This window comes from Phyllopteryx taeniolatus, chromosome 17 (assembly GCF_024500385.1).
Source record: "Phyllopteryx taeniolatus isolate TA_2022b chromosome 17, UOR_Ptae_1.2, whole genome shotgun sequence".
In the NCBI taxonomy this organism is placed as follows: domain Eukaryota; kingdom Metazoa; phylum Chordata; class Actinopteri; order Syngnathiformes; family Syngnathidae; genus Phyllopteryx; species Phyllopteryx taeniolatus.
Window position 1 is genome coordinate 3,458,845 of NC_084518.1, and position 15,038 is coordinate 3,473,882.

The window sequence follows — 15,038 nt, forward strand, 5'->3', positions numbered from 1 at the left end:
CATGGAAAACTGACTTTTTGAATTGCTTGTGTACAAATAGTTGCGTCTCTGGAATGGAGCGCCTCAGCTTCCAGTGTCAAAGTAGACAGCCAAGTACATTTTGTCTGTGAGCGTCCCCATTTCCGCAAAGCAAGCCATTCAGATTTGGGCGATTGTGACGTTGCAAAGTAATGTGTCTGCACCACATGCATGGATCGGCACACAAATTCAACATTATAGTGACATCTTATAACGGTAGCTTTGTGATGGAGTGCGGCCTCCACGAGTGAAAATACAATCAACGCTTTAATCATCTTCATGGAAACTGGGGTGCGTTTTTTTCCCCTTAGGAAGTAAAATTCACATTCAGTGCACAGACCAGCTCTCAGCTTGGTCACCCCGGGAAGGGACCCCACCGCCGAGGAGGCGTGGGGTTCATTTGCATAAGACAGAACTGACCCCAAAAGCAGTTGATTTCTACATGAATGTTAAAATTGAGGCTACACAAGCCGTAATTAGGAATTGTTGGAGTATTTTGGCCAGAGAAAGAAAAGAAGACAAAGCTAATTAGTGTCACATGTCATCTATTGATAAATGTAAAGTAGTCTCGGGTGTGTAATAAGTTACAGCTCGTCCACTTTAACCAGCGTATTTACAGAGAAAACGTCACCTAAGAGCACATATGAGGAAAAGTGAGCTTTTCCAACCCGCACTTGGAGCTGTTCGAGGGCATATTGTGTCATATGCATTTTTAGAGCCATTTTCCCCGTTTCAGAAATAGCAAAAGCAATTCCATTCCAAAACACCAGAGACATGCTGTAATAGATGGAAAAGAAAAAAAAATAATAATAAAAAAATGAATACGTATTCAGGCTTCCCCGCTCCACACCGATTCTACCTTCACTGCAAGCGGGGGTCACAATTTCAGGCGCTGCAGTGGAGGGAGTTTTGATGCATAGTTGTGTTCCCAAGTGGGCTCTCCCCGTCCCCCTCACTAAAACGGTAGCAACACTGCATGGAAAAAGCTTTCATGCACAATTTTCCGCAGCAACTGTGTAAGTGACTGCTGCTCTCTAATGAGAAGAAAGCTGATGTTCGGTGTGCATTTCAAGCCCGACCTCCAGTTGGAGTATCATTATTTCCAAAAGGGAGGTGAAAGACGCTCGCTGAGCCGAGTGCTACTTACAAAGGAGACACAGGCAGCGAGGAGCAGGATCCTGACGAGAAGGTTTTCAAACTGCTCCAGCACCAGTTCCCACAGGGACTTTCCTGTAAGATGCCCAAACACACACACGCACTTTTCTGTGACGAGTCAAAGTTTAAAAGACTTTAGGGTGGAAATAATGTGTAACATCTACTTTCCTAACACCTACAAGCAGCAGAATGAATAATGATCTGTATTTAGCAGCGTGTCCATCTGTATGTGTTGGACAGCTTAGTTTCTCCCTTGGTCTCCAGAAAAGAAATCGCTCCAGACATTTAATAAGGAAAAAGAGGAGAATAACAGCCTCATTGGGGGGAAAAAAAAAAAAAAAAAAAAAATCAATATTTACCTTCTTCAGCGGGGAGCTCTGCAGATGCCACATCAAGACGGTTGTAGAGGAATTGAATAGGTGGAGGCGGAGGAGGGGAGGGATTGTTAGGGGAACAAAGAAAACAAGAAAGTGTTCATATTTGATTAATGCAGTTTGAGCTGACTGATGTTTACCACATTGCTTCAATAAATATAACATTGTCTTCAGTTATTCTCACTCCTCGTAGGGGCTCTTTCGCCCTCCAATATTTTAACTTGTGCTCATACAACCATTGCGTTGGCTTGACAATGTCAAAAATGCATTTATTGAGTAATAGGTGCTATTGCGTTCGGTGCTGTAGCACGACACTTCCTCATACAGAGCAGTACGATGCGTCACATTGAGCTTTTGTGTTGGATGCCATTCAATGTACGCTTGTACCTATGCAGGTGTTTGGGCTTTAACTTCAGAATTAAAGTCAGGTTAATTGCCAATAATAATCACATAATGAATTTGACCAGGTATGATATGAAAGAAGAGGACTCAAAACTAAAATGTTAATACAAAATGCAACAATTAAATCAAAGAATTGAAAATCAGATGGAAGACAGTTCACAGAGACCTTTCCTATTGCACTGGAGTTATTGTCTCAAGTAAAATTGAATTTAACAAAAGGGGCGAATAGAGGACATTAACACTCAACGACAAGGACAGTTGTTTGTTTTTCCCATTTTTTTTATTCAGTGGAAAAGCTTCACATTCTACTTCTTTTACTTGTAGGATATTTGTGCAAAAACTCCCATGAAAACTCAGTGCCTGACACTGTATTCTAATACAATATAATTTAAAAATCGACATTTTTCTTGGGATTGATTAACAGACCAAAAAAAAAAAAGAAAAAAAAAAAAAAAAAAAACCTTATTGAAGAGTCCCGTTTATTATTGTTACCACGCTTATGAAACAAGCCATCCCAAAATTCCCAAATCATTGAGACTCCTGATGAATGTAGAAAAACACTTTAAATGTGATATAGTGGGAAAAGAAGCAACATGCAGAATGTGGTGACCCTTAAATGGAAATAAGTAAGCACCGTGTTTCCCCAGAATGTTTGGAGAGACTTTGCTACACGATTATGAAACGTGACCATGTGGGGAAAGGAGTTTGAAAGCGGGAGGATCCTCACGCTAGGCCGCAGCCGCCTTCCAAAACCAAAATACGCGCAGCCGCTCAGATCGCCCTTGACACACGCGGAAAGCGAAAGAACTTAACATGAAGTATCCTGATAGCGTTCCAAAGCTGTGTTCTAAGGTCAGCCCAAATACGGTGGACTTTTTCCCCCCCAGACTTATCAATATGAAAATTAACTGCTAGCAGCCTTACTGAGTTGAAAAGAATTTGGCTCCCACTTGAAAATAGGGCATCAGTGACACTGAATAGGACTTTTTGTCATCCCTCCTTCCATGTTCAGGGTCACAAGCTGAGCAGAATCCTATGCCCGCTGACTGCGGGAGGTGGTCTACAGCCTGGACTGATGGCCAGTCAGTCACAGGGTACTGGATAGACAACCATTCATACTCATACCAAAAGGGAATCTGTAGTCTTTAATTTACTGAACATGCGTGTTTTTAGGGATATGAAACCAGACTATGTGGGGAAAGTCTTGCAAGTATGGGGAGAAAATGCAATCAGGACAAAAACACTTAATTGAGATTTGTACCCAGAACCTTTGACTGGGAGGTGGACGTGCTAACAGCATGGACCAACCAACATTCTGCCCAGGATCTGTGTTCATGTGGTATAAAAGAAGACATGCTGCTTAAAAGGTCAGAGGACAAAGATTTGAAAATTTTTCTTGATAACTCCAGAAACCCTTTACAAACCACCTCTGCCATTTCAAAGTGATTATATAGCAGTTAAATCCATAAATATGATGCAGAATGCGCCTTCTGCTTTTTGCATTCCGCGCCTTCCGATCTTCGTCTCTTTCCGGCGCTGTGACGTCACACGAGCCAAACATCCTGTTCGTTCGGCGTTGTGTGCTATTGTTCCGTGCTTTTGGTCCCGTCCTTGTATATTTGTCGTTGTATGATTTAACGATGTCACCATGGTTTATTGTGTGACATTTGGTTGTACAAATGGTTCAGGCAGAGGCAAGAGTTTTTTTTTGGGCTTTCCAAGTGAAAAAAGGAATATGTGACCAGTGGATAGGCAAAGTCACTCGACAGGGGAAGAAACGTGCTCAGCTATGGGTGCCTAGCGAGCATTCCAAACTCTGTGCCGATCACTTCGAACCGGCCTGTTTTGAGTAAGACTTAGCAGAAAGCATTGGATACAGAGGCAGAGGCTGAAACCAGCTGCGGTGCCAACTAGTTTCCTACGGCCATCGGGACCTCCGCCGCCAGCAAGAGAACTAAATCTCGCAGCCGCCACGGCAAAGCGGCGCAGACAAGAGGTGCGCATTTCCTTGTATATACCTACGACTCTATTATGGTTACTATGCACTGGGCAATAGGGAAAAAAAAGACCCACGCAGTACTTTTCAGTCCTGTCGTCTGTTATTTTGCCTATATGATAAGCCAACAGACACACGGCAAAGACTTTGTGTGCTACTCGAGCGAGGGGCGCACAATATCTAGGAATACTGCATCCTATGTAAAAGCTTGTGCCGTGTCACTAAAACATATGTGAATATATAATACGTATAGTCGTGCGCAAAAATATTGTACAGCTGCTACTTGGCGGCTCGTCGAAGTCACTGTGCGATCGGCTCAAACATGTACGCTTTGACGATGCCAAGTTCAGTTGGGTGCTCCTGTATGTCGAAATCCTCCTCCTCCACATATTCCAGCACGTTGCTCGCCATTGCGTATAGAGTGTAGCGTGCTGTGTTTGGCAATAGCAACGTCACTTCTGGTAGCCCTTGCGGCGGATAGAGTAACCGCACCCCGGTGTCTTGAGCTTCGGGTATGTTTGGGAAGGGCTCAATATGCGTCATAAAAACCTCATTGCTGGAAGTTACTTGCAAGTATTACAAAACAAACAATGCAAATATTAATTTGAACTGACCCCATAACATCTTTGTCATCTAACCTTTGGCAGAGTGCCATGCTAACAGAAGAGATTTTCAGTAAGCAACATGTTCCCTGTAGCTACATCACTATTGTGCCGTTTGGTGTCTTACCTGAATTGCTCACTTATCAGATGGATGTTGGAACTTTTATGCACTTTAACCCCACAGCGCAACAATGTTCTCAGAATATATTTGAAACCATATGATCTCAAACTACTTAATTTGTTGTGCACCTTAGCTCTATACCTTTAAACACCTGACTAAACAAAACAAACTTGAGTTTGACTCAAACAGACGAGTGTGAATGCACCCTATTATGGGTGTCTAATAAACACCTTCCGGGTGATGTGTTCTAGGCATGTCCAGTCACGAGAAGACCTTGTTGGTAGGACTACGTCATTAGGATGACCTTGAATTGCCTCAGTGCAGATGAATTGGTTGCTGCATCTGGCCATATTTGCTTGGACCGTTTATCACTGCAAACCAGATAAGCACGACATATGCATAATAATGCCGAGTCACTGTGGAGATCTTCAGCTTGCCGTCTTTGGGGTTTTTAAGTGTTGAGGTTTGACGGGTGAAATCACAAGGGAATTCGGCAGCAGCAGCAATATGGAGAAGTGGGTTCTGCCATTTTCCACGCTTCACCGGTCTGACATAAGCCCCATTACCGTGTTTCCCTGGGTGTATAATGTTTTTATGGCAGACAGGCTGGCTGAGGCTCAAGTGCGGGAGACAAAAGACAGACTGACTGAAAGGACAAGACAGAGGGAGGAATGTGTAGAACGGGTTTCCCCAACTTCCCTCTGCCAAGGATTCCCTTACAGTCAGTCTGGGCTGCGTCAACCCAGAGGCTTGCCCGGGCAAATTCCTGAATACTGACTTCACCTCAAGCCGTGTCCCCACAACAACCCCCCCCATCCCCCCCCCCCCCCCCCCCACCTCCTCCCTCTGGGCCCAGACAATGAATAAAAAAGAGCCTGTTTACACACACCAGAAAAGTGGTCAATGCCAAGCAAAAGGGGAAACACTTCCTGGAGACAGTCGCCAGCAACAGCAGGGAGCTTGTTTCGGTGTCGAGTGTTGGAAGGAAAAGCGGGAAACCTGACGCATTTCTTTCAGCACCTCGCATTGTTTCAACGCTTTCGCAGTTTGAATCTCTTTGCACATCCATCAACAGTCTGACTAAGTCATCTGGAGAGTATCAGAAACCAAATGAACAGCACAAGAGTAGAGTTGAACAGTATTACTTTTTTTTTATTTTTGCGTACATTTCCACTGTGACTGTAAAGGGTAAATACCAGCGTGGCCGAAGCAAACTCTAAATCAGAGTCTACATGCCTGAAATTCACACATTATTTTCTGAGAAAATAAAAATTACATCAAAATCTCGATGTCATGAAGTGTGCTGGAAAAAAATCCTAGGTCGCTGCCAAAAACATTTTTGGGTGCATAATTTAACAGATTAGACAAAAGTGTGTTCCTGACATTTAATAATACATGTCACTCTGCAAAAGTAAACTGCAACCAAAGCATAATTTAATTCGTTGATATAATCTGACACATGCTTTTGTTGACACTTATCTCAGGCTACAAATACTTTGTTTGCGTGAACAATAAACAGCAATTAAGTCGGCTCATAGTCTGCGCATGGACATAGCTTCTTCAATAAACATCTGCAGAGTTTAGCCAATCATTCGTGAGAATGTAAAACAGGTCTTCCAATACCATGACGGTAACCTCCTAATAGCTACTGCACACTAATATATGATGCTTCCTTCATCCACTTCCTCTCGTAATGTATGATCCCACTGGAAAAAGCTCTGTAATGCATTAACAATACAAGTGAATTTATAACGTTGCCAATTTTCCTACCTACTCTACTCTGGAATCTTATTAAAAACTGCTGCATCCGTATTGCGGCATAAACGTTCAGTTTTGGAAAAAAACACAGGGTACATGTGCACAATATCTGGATTGAAGCGGGATTTTCGCTAAAACCCAATGTTTATTTCAGAATTGTACAATATATCCAATAAACTGATCATGAATGATGCTAGCTCACTTGGGTAAACCCATCCCGGCAAAGGAGGGGATCCCAACAGGTGGGGATGGGCATTTGCCTACATTTACATCCATCATTTTTGTTTTGTGTACCAGTGTCAGTGACTCAATGTAGAATTGCCATGAAGCCAACATGGTGACCAACAGATGCATAAGTGGGAGGGATGAAGGCAAGTGACAAGCTATAACAGTATGACACACTGGACTCATTAGAGCCAGGAAGAGACTCAAAACCCAGTGGACTTAAATTACTTTTCTACAAGTTAGCTCTCGCTTCTCAGCCCACATAACTCCAACGACACAATGCAGTTAGCTCCCTACTGGAAAATGTTCAGACAATAAAAGTGGAAGGCAAACAAACGCCTGATTGAGGACAGCACTCAAGAGTGTGTTGGCGTGGAGGAGAAGGAGACAGTTGAACATCTCTCACATTGAGTGAGACACTCTGCCTTTAAAGTCGTGTTGCAGCACAGGAAGATAACTCAAACTGAGACAGAGACCCCAAAAGACAAAGTTGTAATAATTATAGAAAACATAGTAAGCAAAGTGCAGTAGCATTACATACAGTGGGTACGGAAAGTATTCAGACCCCCTTAAATCTTTCACTCTTTGTTATATTGCAGCCATTTGCTCAAATAATTTAAGTTCATTTCCCCCCCCACCCATTAAATGAACACACAGCACCCCATATTGGCAGAAACAAAACATTAATTGTTGAAATTTTTGCAGATTTATTAAAAAAGAAAAAGTGAAATATCACACTCTTTTACGACGAAGCCACGATGTTGTAACACATGCAGATTATGGTTTGGGATTATTTTACTACATAAGCAGGGATGTCCCTGAAAAAACATTGCTTGGATGGCAGCATATGTTGCGCTAAAACCTTTAGGCATTAATGATGCATACACAGATGTGCAAAGTAACCATGCCATGAGTACTAACCCACCCCCATACCATCACAGATGCTGGCTTTTGAGTTTTGCGCTGATAACAATCCGCCTGAGGCACACCTGTGCAATAATTAGGTGGCTGGATTATCACGGCAAAGGAGAAGTGCTCCCTAACACAGATTTAGACTTATTTGTGAACAGTATTTGAGGGCTATAGGCCTAAATCTTCTAACTTTGAGTTCAGCTCTTCAAAATTGGGAGCAAAAGGAAAAGTGTTGTGCTTATATTTTACAAAGGTCCACCATCTTAACACATAATGTGAAATGTCATTGGCAGGCTAGGGGGAACTTAGCATAGATGTTGGATGGTAGTTTTAAACCTTCAAACAAACACAGAACAGCCATATCTATTGAGGTAAATGACTTTGGAGACACGTTATACAAACAACTCACAAGCAGCTGCTCCTTTGTTATTATTATTATTATTATTATTATTCAGTCGCTTCCTAATGAGCCATGGTTCCGTTTCATGTCCCAATCACGTAGACCGTGGCTTGGCTGAACTCAGTGTTGACCACACAGAACGACTTGCGATCGTAATGGTTGAGCGCAATCAAGGAGGAAGAAAAATCGCTCTTAACAAAACTGAGACCACAGGATAATTGCTCAGGACTATAATCTTTTCGGCATGATATTTGGGCCTTTGCTGACTTTTATTAAACAGGGCGGGGTGTAACTCAATCTCCCATATTTGATGTCATATAGACAACTGTCAAGTAGAGCACATCGTTTTGAATCAATTCTTGACAACAATGGAGGAAAGACATACTGTGGAAAGCACAGCATATAGTAAATTGTCAGTGTCTCCATTCTCTGAAGAAAAACAAAAACAAAATAAAAAGCTTTCTTCGGTACCTACTAAAAATAAGAGTCCTTTGCAATGTGGACTGTGAATGTGCACGACAGAAATCACAGAGCATTACAGACTGTTGCAGCACAAACATTCTTTTTGTGCCCACACACAGGCAACGTGTGAATGTGTGCGATAAAGTGACTTATTGCAGGCACGCTCGTGCGTCTCTGCAGTAAATTAGTAAGATTCCTGCAGTGGACGAAGTGTGTTAGAAGCGTTTGAAGTCAAAAATAAAAGGAGTTGTTAATGGGCCATATATGGAAGGTGTGTGTGAAGAAGGGGTCAGTCGTCTCGGGTCTGCAGCTCAGCGGGAGACGGAGTGAGAGAGGAAAAAAAATAATAATAAATCAGGGGACCTCAGGGGCAGGCAATTAATTTTCCAAAAGGGGCCTCGTGAGAAACTGGGATGGTTGTCGAGGGCCATACCGTGCTAAGCTCAATTGTGTGTTACGTCAAAATAAAAAGTACAGCTTTCAAATGTTTGTATTCGATGTGGCCCATGGGCTGTGCATTGCACAGGTCTGGTAGGGCAAAGCCTATTTTCCTCCATCACAGTGCATGGATTAAAAGCGCAGATGATGGTAAAGTTTTACTGGATTTACAATATTGCAACGTCCCACTAAAATCGGATGTGCTTTCTTATCATTTCAGGCATCATTGAATGAGCAAGGTCAAACCGATAAGAAAAACCCGCTTCCTCTTTTGCGATGCATGCTAATTAAACAGAGTGGGACAACTGAAGGTTGCCATTTATGACTTTATTCTGTGTACTGCATAGAAAAGCATACATCCTGTATTTGTTGTTTACTTAAATGTGCTATAAAAAAGCTGTATGATCATTTCGGAGTCCAAAACAAGATGGAACTTCTGGGTTGTGGAAGGCTCTGTAGGGTTTCAGTAACATACTGTATTATGAATATAACATTCTTTATACAACTCATGTCATCAACAAATCAATCAAGTCAATACTTTAATTGTTCGTATCAAGAGTCAATAGAGATGGGAATTAAATGTAAAAGTCCTCAATTGACTTTGGAGAAAATAACCTCCAAAGTGGGGTTTCCATGCCAGTGTCGTATAGAGCAGAATAACGCTGCACAGTGGGATGGCTTCCAAGAATGTAGCTGCAACTTCACCATGAATGATGTCACCTTCTTCTTCAGACCACAAACTAGTTGAAACTGAATCAACAGCACCTCTGGTGATCGCTGAAGTATTGCCCTCCATTTTGTCCGAGCTACATCATGCGGATTAAACAAAGAATAGCTACCTATTTTGGTGTACAGTTTTGTACAAAAGAAGAGCCACCGGTATGTTTGTTTTTCACAGCAGTCAAATGAACACAGCAAAACTGTAAGTAGCAACGTTCCACAAAAGGACGATTCCACCAAAAATACAAAAGTGACATCCACAAAACGTATAGAAGTGCCAAGGAACAATCCATTACATTTTTGGGAGAGGACTTGAGCAGCTCATCGTTGATTCCTTTTTTGTTTGCCCTCTCACGTCCACACCAAGACAAACACTCCGGTGTTTTTGTGTCACCATCACGTGTCATCATTCAAATGCGATTCTTGTAACTTTGCCTCATCTTTGTGCGTGCGTGTTTGCTACAGTCGGCTGACACGCTTGCACCACTGCGAAGTTTTTACAACGACAGAGAAGTAAAAACCTTGCAGTCAAAGTGTGCACTTTCCCAGAAGAGGGGAAGGAGAAGCAGCTGTGCATCAGTCTCCACTAACGTGGTAAAGTAGTCAACACAATCAAGTGAACGCAAGACCGGTGTCCCTAGTTTGCCTTTGTCGTAGAGGAGAAACTAGAGTGGACACAATAATAAAGTTACATCCAAAAAGGGAAACGGGTATCCCCTTGCCCCAGCTATTATCTATAAAGACATATGCACACACGCACAGGAAGTTCACAGCTAAAAGCGAAGAGAGATGTTATCTGTGGCGAGACGTTGCTTTTTCCATGAAGTCATCACAGGCCCCTGTGTAAAGCGGCTGCGCGGCAAACAAGAGGCCAACTGTTAGACTTGCACAATATGGCGCTATACAGTCCTCGGCAGCTTGGCCGCACATGCAAATGACAGGCCAGGAGGGGAAAAGGTGGGGCTGCAAACACATTAAGTCCATGCTACACAACAAGCCTGCGGCTCGAGAAATAGAAGAAGGCCGATACGCAAACATGCACGCATGAATGTACAGTAGCATGCAAAGTTTGCAGACATCTCAGGCACCATTTAATGTGTTGTTTTAGAAATGTTATAATGACCAACTATAACTAAAATGTCAGTCAGTAGCACGCAGACCTTCGCCAAGGCTGAACTGTTAACAAAAGTATTGTGCATTGTGGTTAGCGAGAAGACGATATCCTGACGACAGCTATGACGATTCAGATAGATTGACTGTTGCGAAGAAAATACAGAACTGTTTTTGAAATTTAGTGGCTTGCTCCTCGGCCCATTCACCACCCTTCGACAATGTCTCATGGAAATGATTTTTGGATTGGTAATCTTACTAACTGTATCTCTCTTATGCTTCACAGCTGAACCTCAGTTCGCAAACTTGATTCATTTCAAGACTCAGTTCATGAACAAGAGCAGTGTTTCTCATTGAAATAAATGGAATTACAATTCATCTGTTCCAGCCACAGAACAAAGTTGTTTGACTTATTTTTATGGTCATTCAAAAGCTATGCAGTACAATATACAACCCCAATTCCAATGAAGTTGGGACGTTGTGTTAAAGAGAATACAATGATTTTCAAATCATGTTCAACCTATATTTAATTGAATACTCTACAAAAGACAACATAGTTAATGTTCAAACTGATAAACGTTATTGTTTTTCGCAAATAATCATTAACTTGGAATTTTTGTGTCTGCAACACGTTCCAAAAAAGCTGGCACGGGTGGCAAAAAGACTGAGAAAGTTGAGGAATGCTCATCAAACAGCTGTTTGGAACATCCCACAGGTGAACAGGCGAATTGGGAACAGGTGGCTGCCATGATTGCTTCCCTGAATTGCTCAGTCATTCACAAGCAAAGATGGGGCGAGGTTCACCTCTTTGCGAACAAGTGCGTGAGAAAATAGTCGAACAGTTTAAGGACAATGTTCCTCAATGTACAATTGCAAGGAATTTAGGGATTCCATCATCTACAGTCCAGAACGTCATCAAAAGGGTCAGAGAATCTGGAGAAATCACTGCATGTAAGCGGCAAGGCCGAAATCCAACATTGAATGGCCGTGACCGTCGCTCTCTCAGGCGGCACTGCATCAAAAACCGACATCAATGTGTAAAGGATATCACCACATGGGCTCAGGAACACTTCAGAAAACCAATGTCAGTAAATACAGTTCGGCGCTACATCCGTAAGTGCAACTTATAACTCTACTATGCAAAGCAAAAGCCATTTATCAACAACACCCAGAAACGCCGCCGGCTTCTCTGGGCCCGAGCTCATCTAAGATGGACCGATGCAAAGTGGAAAAGTGTTCTGTGGTCCGACGAGTCCACATTTCAAATTGTTTTTGGAAATTGTGGACGTCGTGTTCTCCGGGCCAAAGAGGAAAAGAACCATCCGGACTGTTATGGACGCAAAGTTCAAAAGCCAGCATCTGTGATGCTATGGGGCTGTGTTAGTGCCAATGGCACGGGTAACTTACACATCTGTGAAGGCACCATTAATGCTGAAAGGTACATACAGGTTTTGGAGAAACATATGCTGCCATCCAAGCAACATCTTTTTCACGGACGCCCCTGCTTATTTCACCAAGACAATGCCAAACCATATTCTGCACGTGTTACAACAGTGTGGCTTCGTAGTAAAAGAGTGCGGTTACTAGACTGGCCTGCCTGCAGTCCAAACCTGTCTCCCATTGAAAATGTGTGGCACGTTATGAAGCGTAAAATACGACAACGGAGAACCCGGACTGTTGAACGGCTGAAGCTGTACATTGAACAAGAATGGGAAAGAATTCCACCTATAAAGCTTCAACAATTTGTGTCCTCAGTTCCCAAACGTTTATTGAATGTTGTGAAAAGAAAAGGTGCTGTAACACTGTGGTAAACATGACCGTGTCCCAGCATTTCTGGAACGTGTTGCAGCCATAAAATTGTAAGTTCATGATTATTTGCTAAAAACATTAAAGTTGATCAGTTTGAACATTAAATATCTTGTCTTTGTAGTGTATTCAATTAAATATAGGTCGAACATGATTTGCAAATCATTGTATTCTGTTTTTATTTATGTTTAACACAACGTGCCAACTTCATTGGAATTCGGGTTTTAGAAATAAGTGAAAACACATTATTATGAAGAAATAACACGGTCTGTTTGCTACCAAATAACTGAGCAACATCTTAAAGCTGCTCACGCTAATCGCAATGTTACACTATCACTAGCGAGCTATTTTTACATTTATCCACACGAACATCAATGATACTACCTTTTCTACAAGTTGAGGTCTTAGTTTGATGAAAACAGTCACTTCTACCTCATCGGCTGCCCCTTTGCTCTAAACGTTAGCGTTCGAGTTGGTTGCAACGTAAGCTTGGAGTTGACGTCATTGATCTGCAACTGTCGTTGTGTTGTCGCGCCTCGCTCTCCACGCATGACGAGCCTACTTACGCTGGATCCAACTGCACACAGAGATCACAAAACTCCATCCATCCATCCATCCATCCATCCATCCATCTTATGAGCCGCTTCTCCTCACGCGGGTCGCGGGCGTGCTGGGGGCCCATCCCAGCCATCATCGGGCAGGAGGCGGTGCACACCCTGAACAGGTTGCCAGCCAATCCCAGCTCACAAAACTCAACATCATTCCTATGTTTAGCCATTATTCCCTTCTTTTTTTTTTTTTTTTTTTCCCCCAACGGTAATGACTTTAGGCTTCCTAACACTACTATAGTAGCAATTTTCACTCTTTGGAGCCTTACTGAGAGCTAATTTAGAGCGAAACAAAAAGGTACCTGCACTGCATGACACATGGAGCCAACGACATTTATTCGGCATGAGGAAAAGAACAAGTGAGCCTTCCGTGTCCATGACAAGACTGTTCAGAAACTGAAAATAGTGCTTGATCAAAAATTGTAAGACAAATTGTTTGTCAAGCCGGGTTCCACTCGACTGCGTTGCTATTACTGCTGTGAAAAAAAGCTTTTTAAAACAACGCAGCTGCCCCGCGATTGACTGGCGACCAGTCCCGGGTGACTTTTGCACATTGCCAGTCCGACCTGACACAAATTGTCGTTTTTTATTGTGCCGATCTGTAATTGGCTCAAACCTGCTCGTAGCGTGCACTCGACATCACACACCAGTTCACTTTACAGCGACAACAGATTTCCTCATTTTAGAGTTCGGCGGATTTTAACCAGCGTTTTGCTTGAACGATTATCCGTCATTGAAACGCAAGTATTGATTTTTGGGACCATTTGCATTTTCCCTGCTGCGATGTTGCGGCTGTTGTGGCTTGATCTCATCTTGTGACTTGAGCAGGAAAGTATCAGCCCTTTTTTGGAAAACCACTGTTTAAAGTGAAAACAGGTCGATCAAGCTTTTTGGTTTCATCAGCGTAACCACCTGATCTCCCATTCCAGTAGTTGAACTGTGTGGTGTGTGTGTGTGTGTGTGTGTGTACTTCCTGGTGGCCTGAATGACAAGCGGGGATGTGTACGGTGTGTACACAGAGCAACACTGCTGGTTTGTTTCTCTTACTTTGAAACCAGACCTGACATAAAGTGACTCCAAGGGACCAGCAGAGCAGATTAAAGGACAACTGCGGTGTTTAACTTTCCGGGTAACTGCCTTGTCATTTGAGTGAGGTACTGCCTTAACAGTTACAACAGCAAAAGAGCAAACCTGCCTGCACTTGTGGTGCACCAAAAGGGTCAAATTGTTACCTTGCAGTCCAATAATGAGACATTGGGTAATTGAGCGTATTTTGGATTTTGCATTTACATTGAGGGACTCCTACTGGACCTCTATTTGTGACAATGTCCCATCTGTGCCAATTAAAACCGGGTCCTGTGTTGGATGATCCTCACATTGATGCACATAAATAAATGTGGTATTTAACGTAACATTGCACTGAAATTGCACGCGAGGAAATGAGACAGATCTGGCCATATATTTTGGCAGGTTCTAATTGAATCAACGTCAAGATGGGGGGGAAGAAAAAAAAGCCAAATTAGGGGTAAGTGAAAGTACTCACCGTTCGGCCCATATTTGTCCAGTTGCACTTTGACTTGCTCCTGAGTCAGTCCTGTGTTTTCATTCACGCCGAACAAGTCTAAAACTTCACTCGCCGGTTTAGTGTGCGCATTTTCCATCTCGGCGGGCGAAATTTGGGGCTTCAGCTGAGGAGATGAGAACGCATGGACTTGAACATCTACTCGGTCGCTCGTGTGCTGGAGACCGGGGAGGGAGTGGAAGGATTTCCGCCGACGGACGCTGAGGCGGCTGGGTGCGTGGGCGCGTGGGTGCGTCTCCTCGGTGCGAGATCACCTGGACCCGCCTGATGAAGAAGAAGCAATCCCCCGGCCCGGAACCAGACGCACGCTGCTGTGCTTCAAGTGGGCTCTCGACCTCATCTGCACGCG

The 15,038-nt window shown here is 43.1% G+C and overlaps 1 protein-coding gene across 3 annotated transcripts in view; it reads right to left on the bottom strand.

Annotated features, from left to right (window-relative positions):
* The window catches only part of atp2a3 (ATPase sarcoplasmic/endoplasmic reticulum Ca2+ transporting 3), a 51,684-nt gene extending 36,646 nt beyond the window's left edge, over positions 1 to 15,038 (bottom strand). Inside the window, exons 1-3 of one of the 3 annotated variants that reach the window (XM_061752549.1) lie at positions 14,651 to 15,038; positions 1,533 to 1,550; positions 1,166 to 1,248 (exon numbers count right to left, since the gene is read on the bottom strand). In XM_061752549.1, the coding sequence (XP_061608533.1) occupies positions 1,166 to 1,248; positions 1,533 to 1,550; positions 14,651 to 14,768 (219 nt within the window). In that variant the 5' untranslated portion in view covers positions 14,769 to 15,038. The remainder of the gene's footprint in view (positions 1 to 1,165; positions 1,249 to 1,532; positions 1,551 to 14,650) is intronic. The other 2 variants (XM_061752548.1, XM_061752550.1) reach the window with 2 other exon arrangements.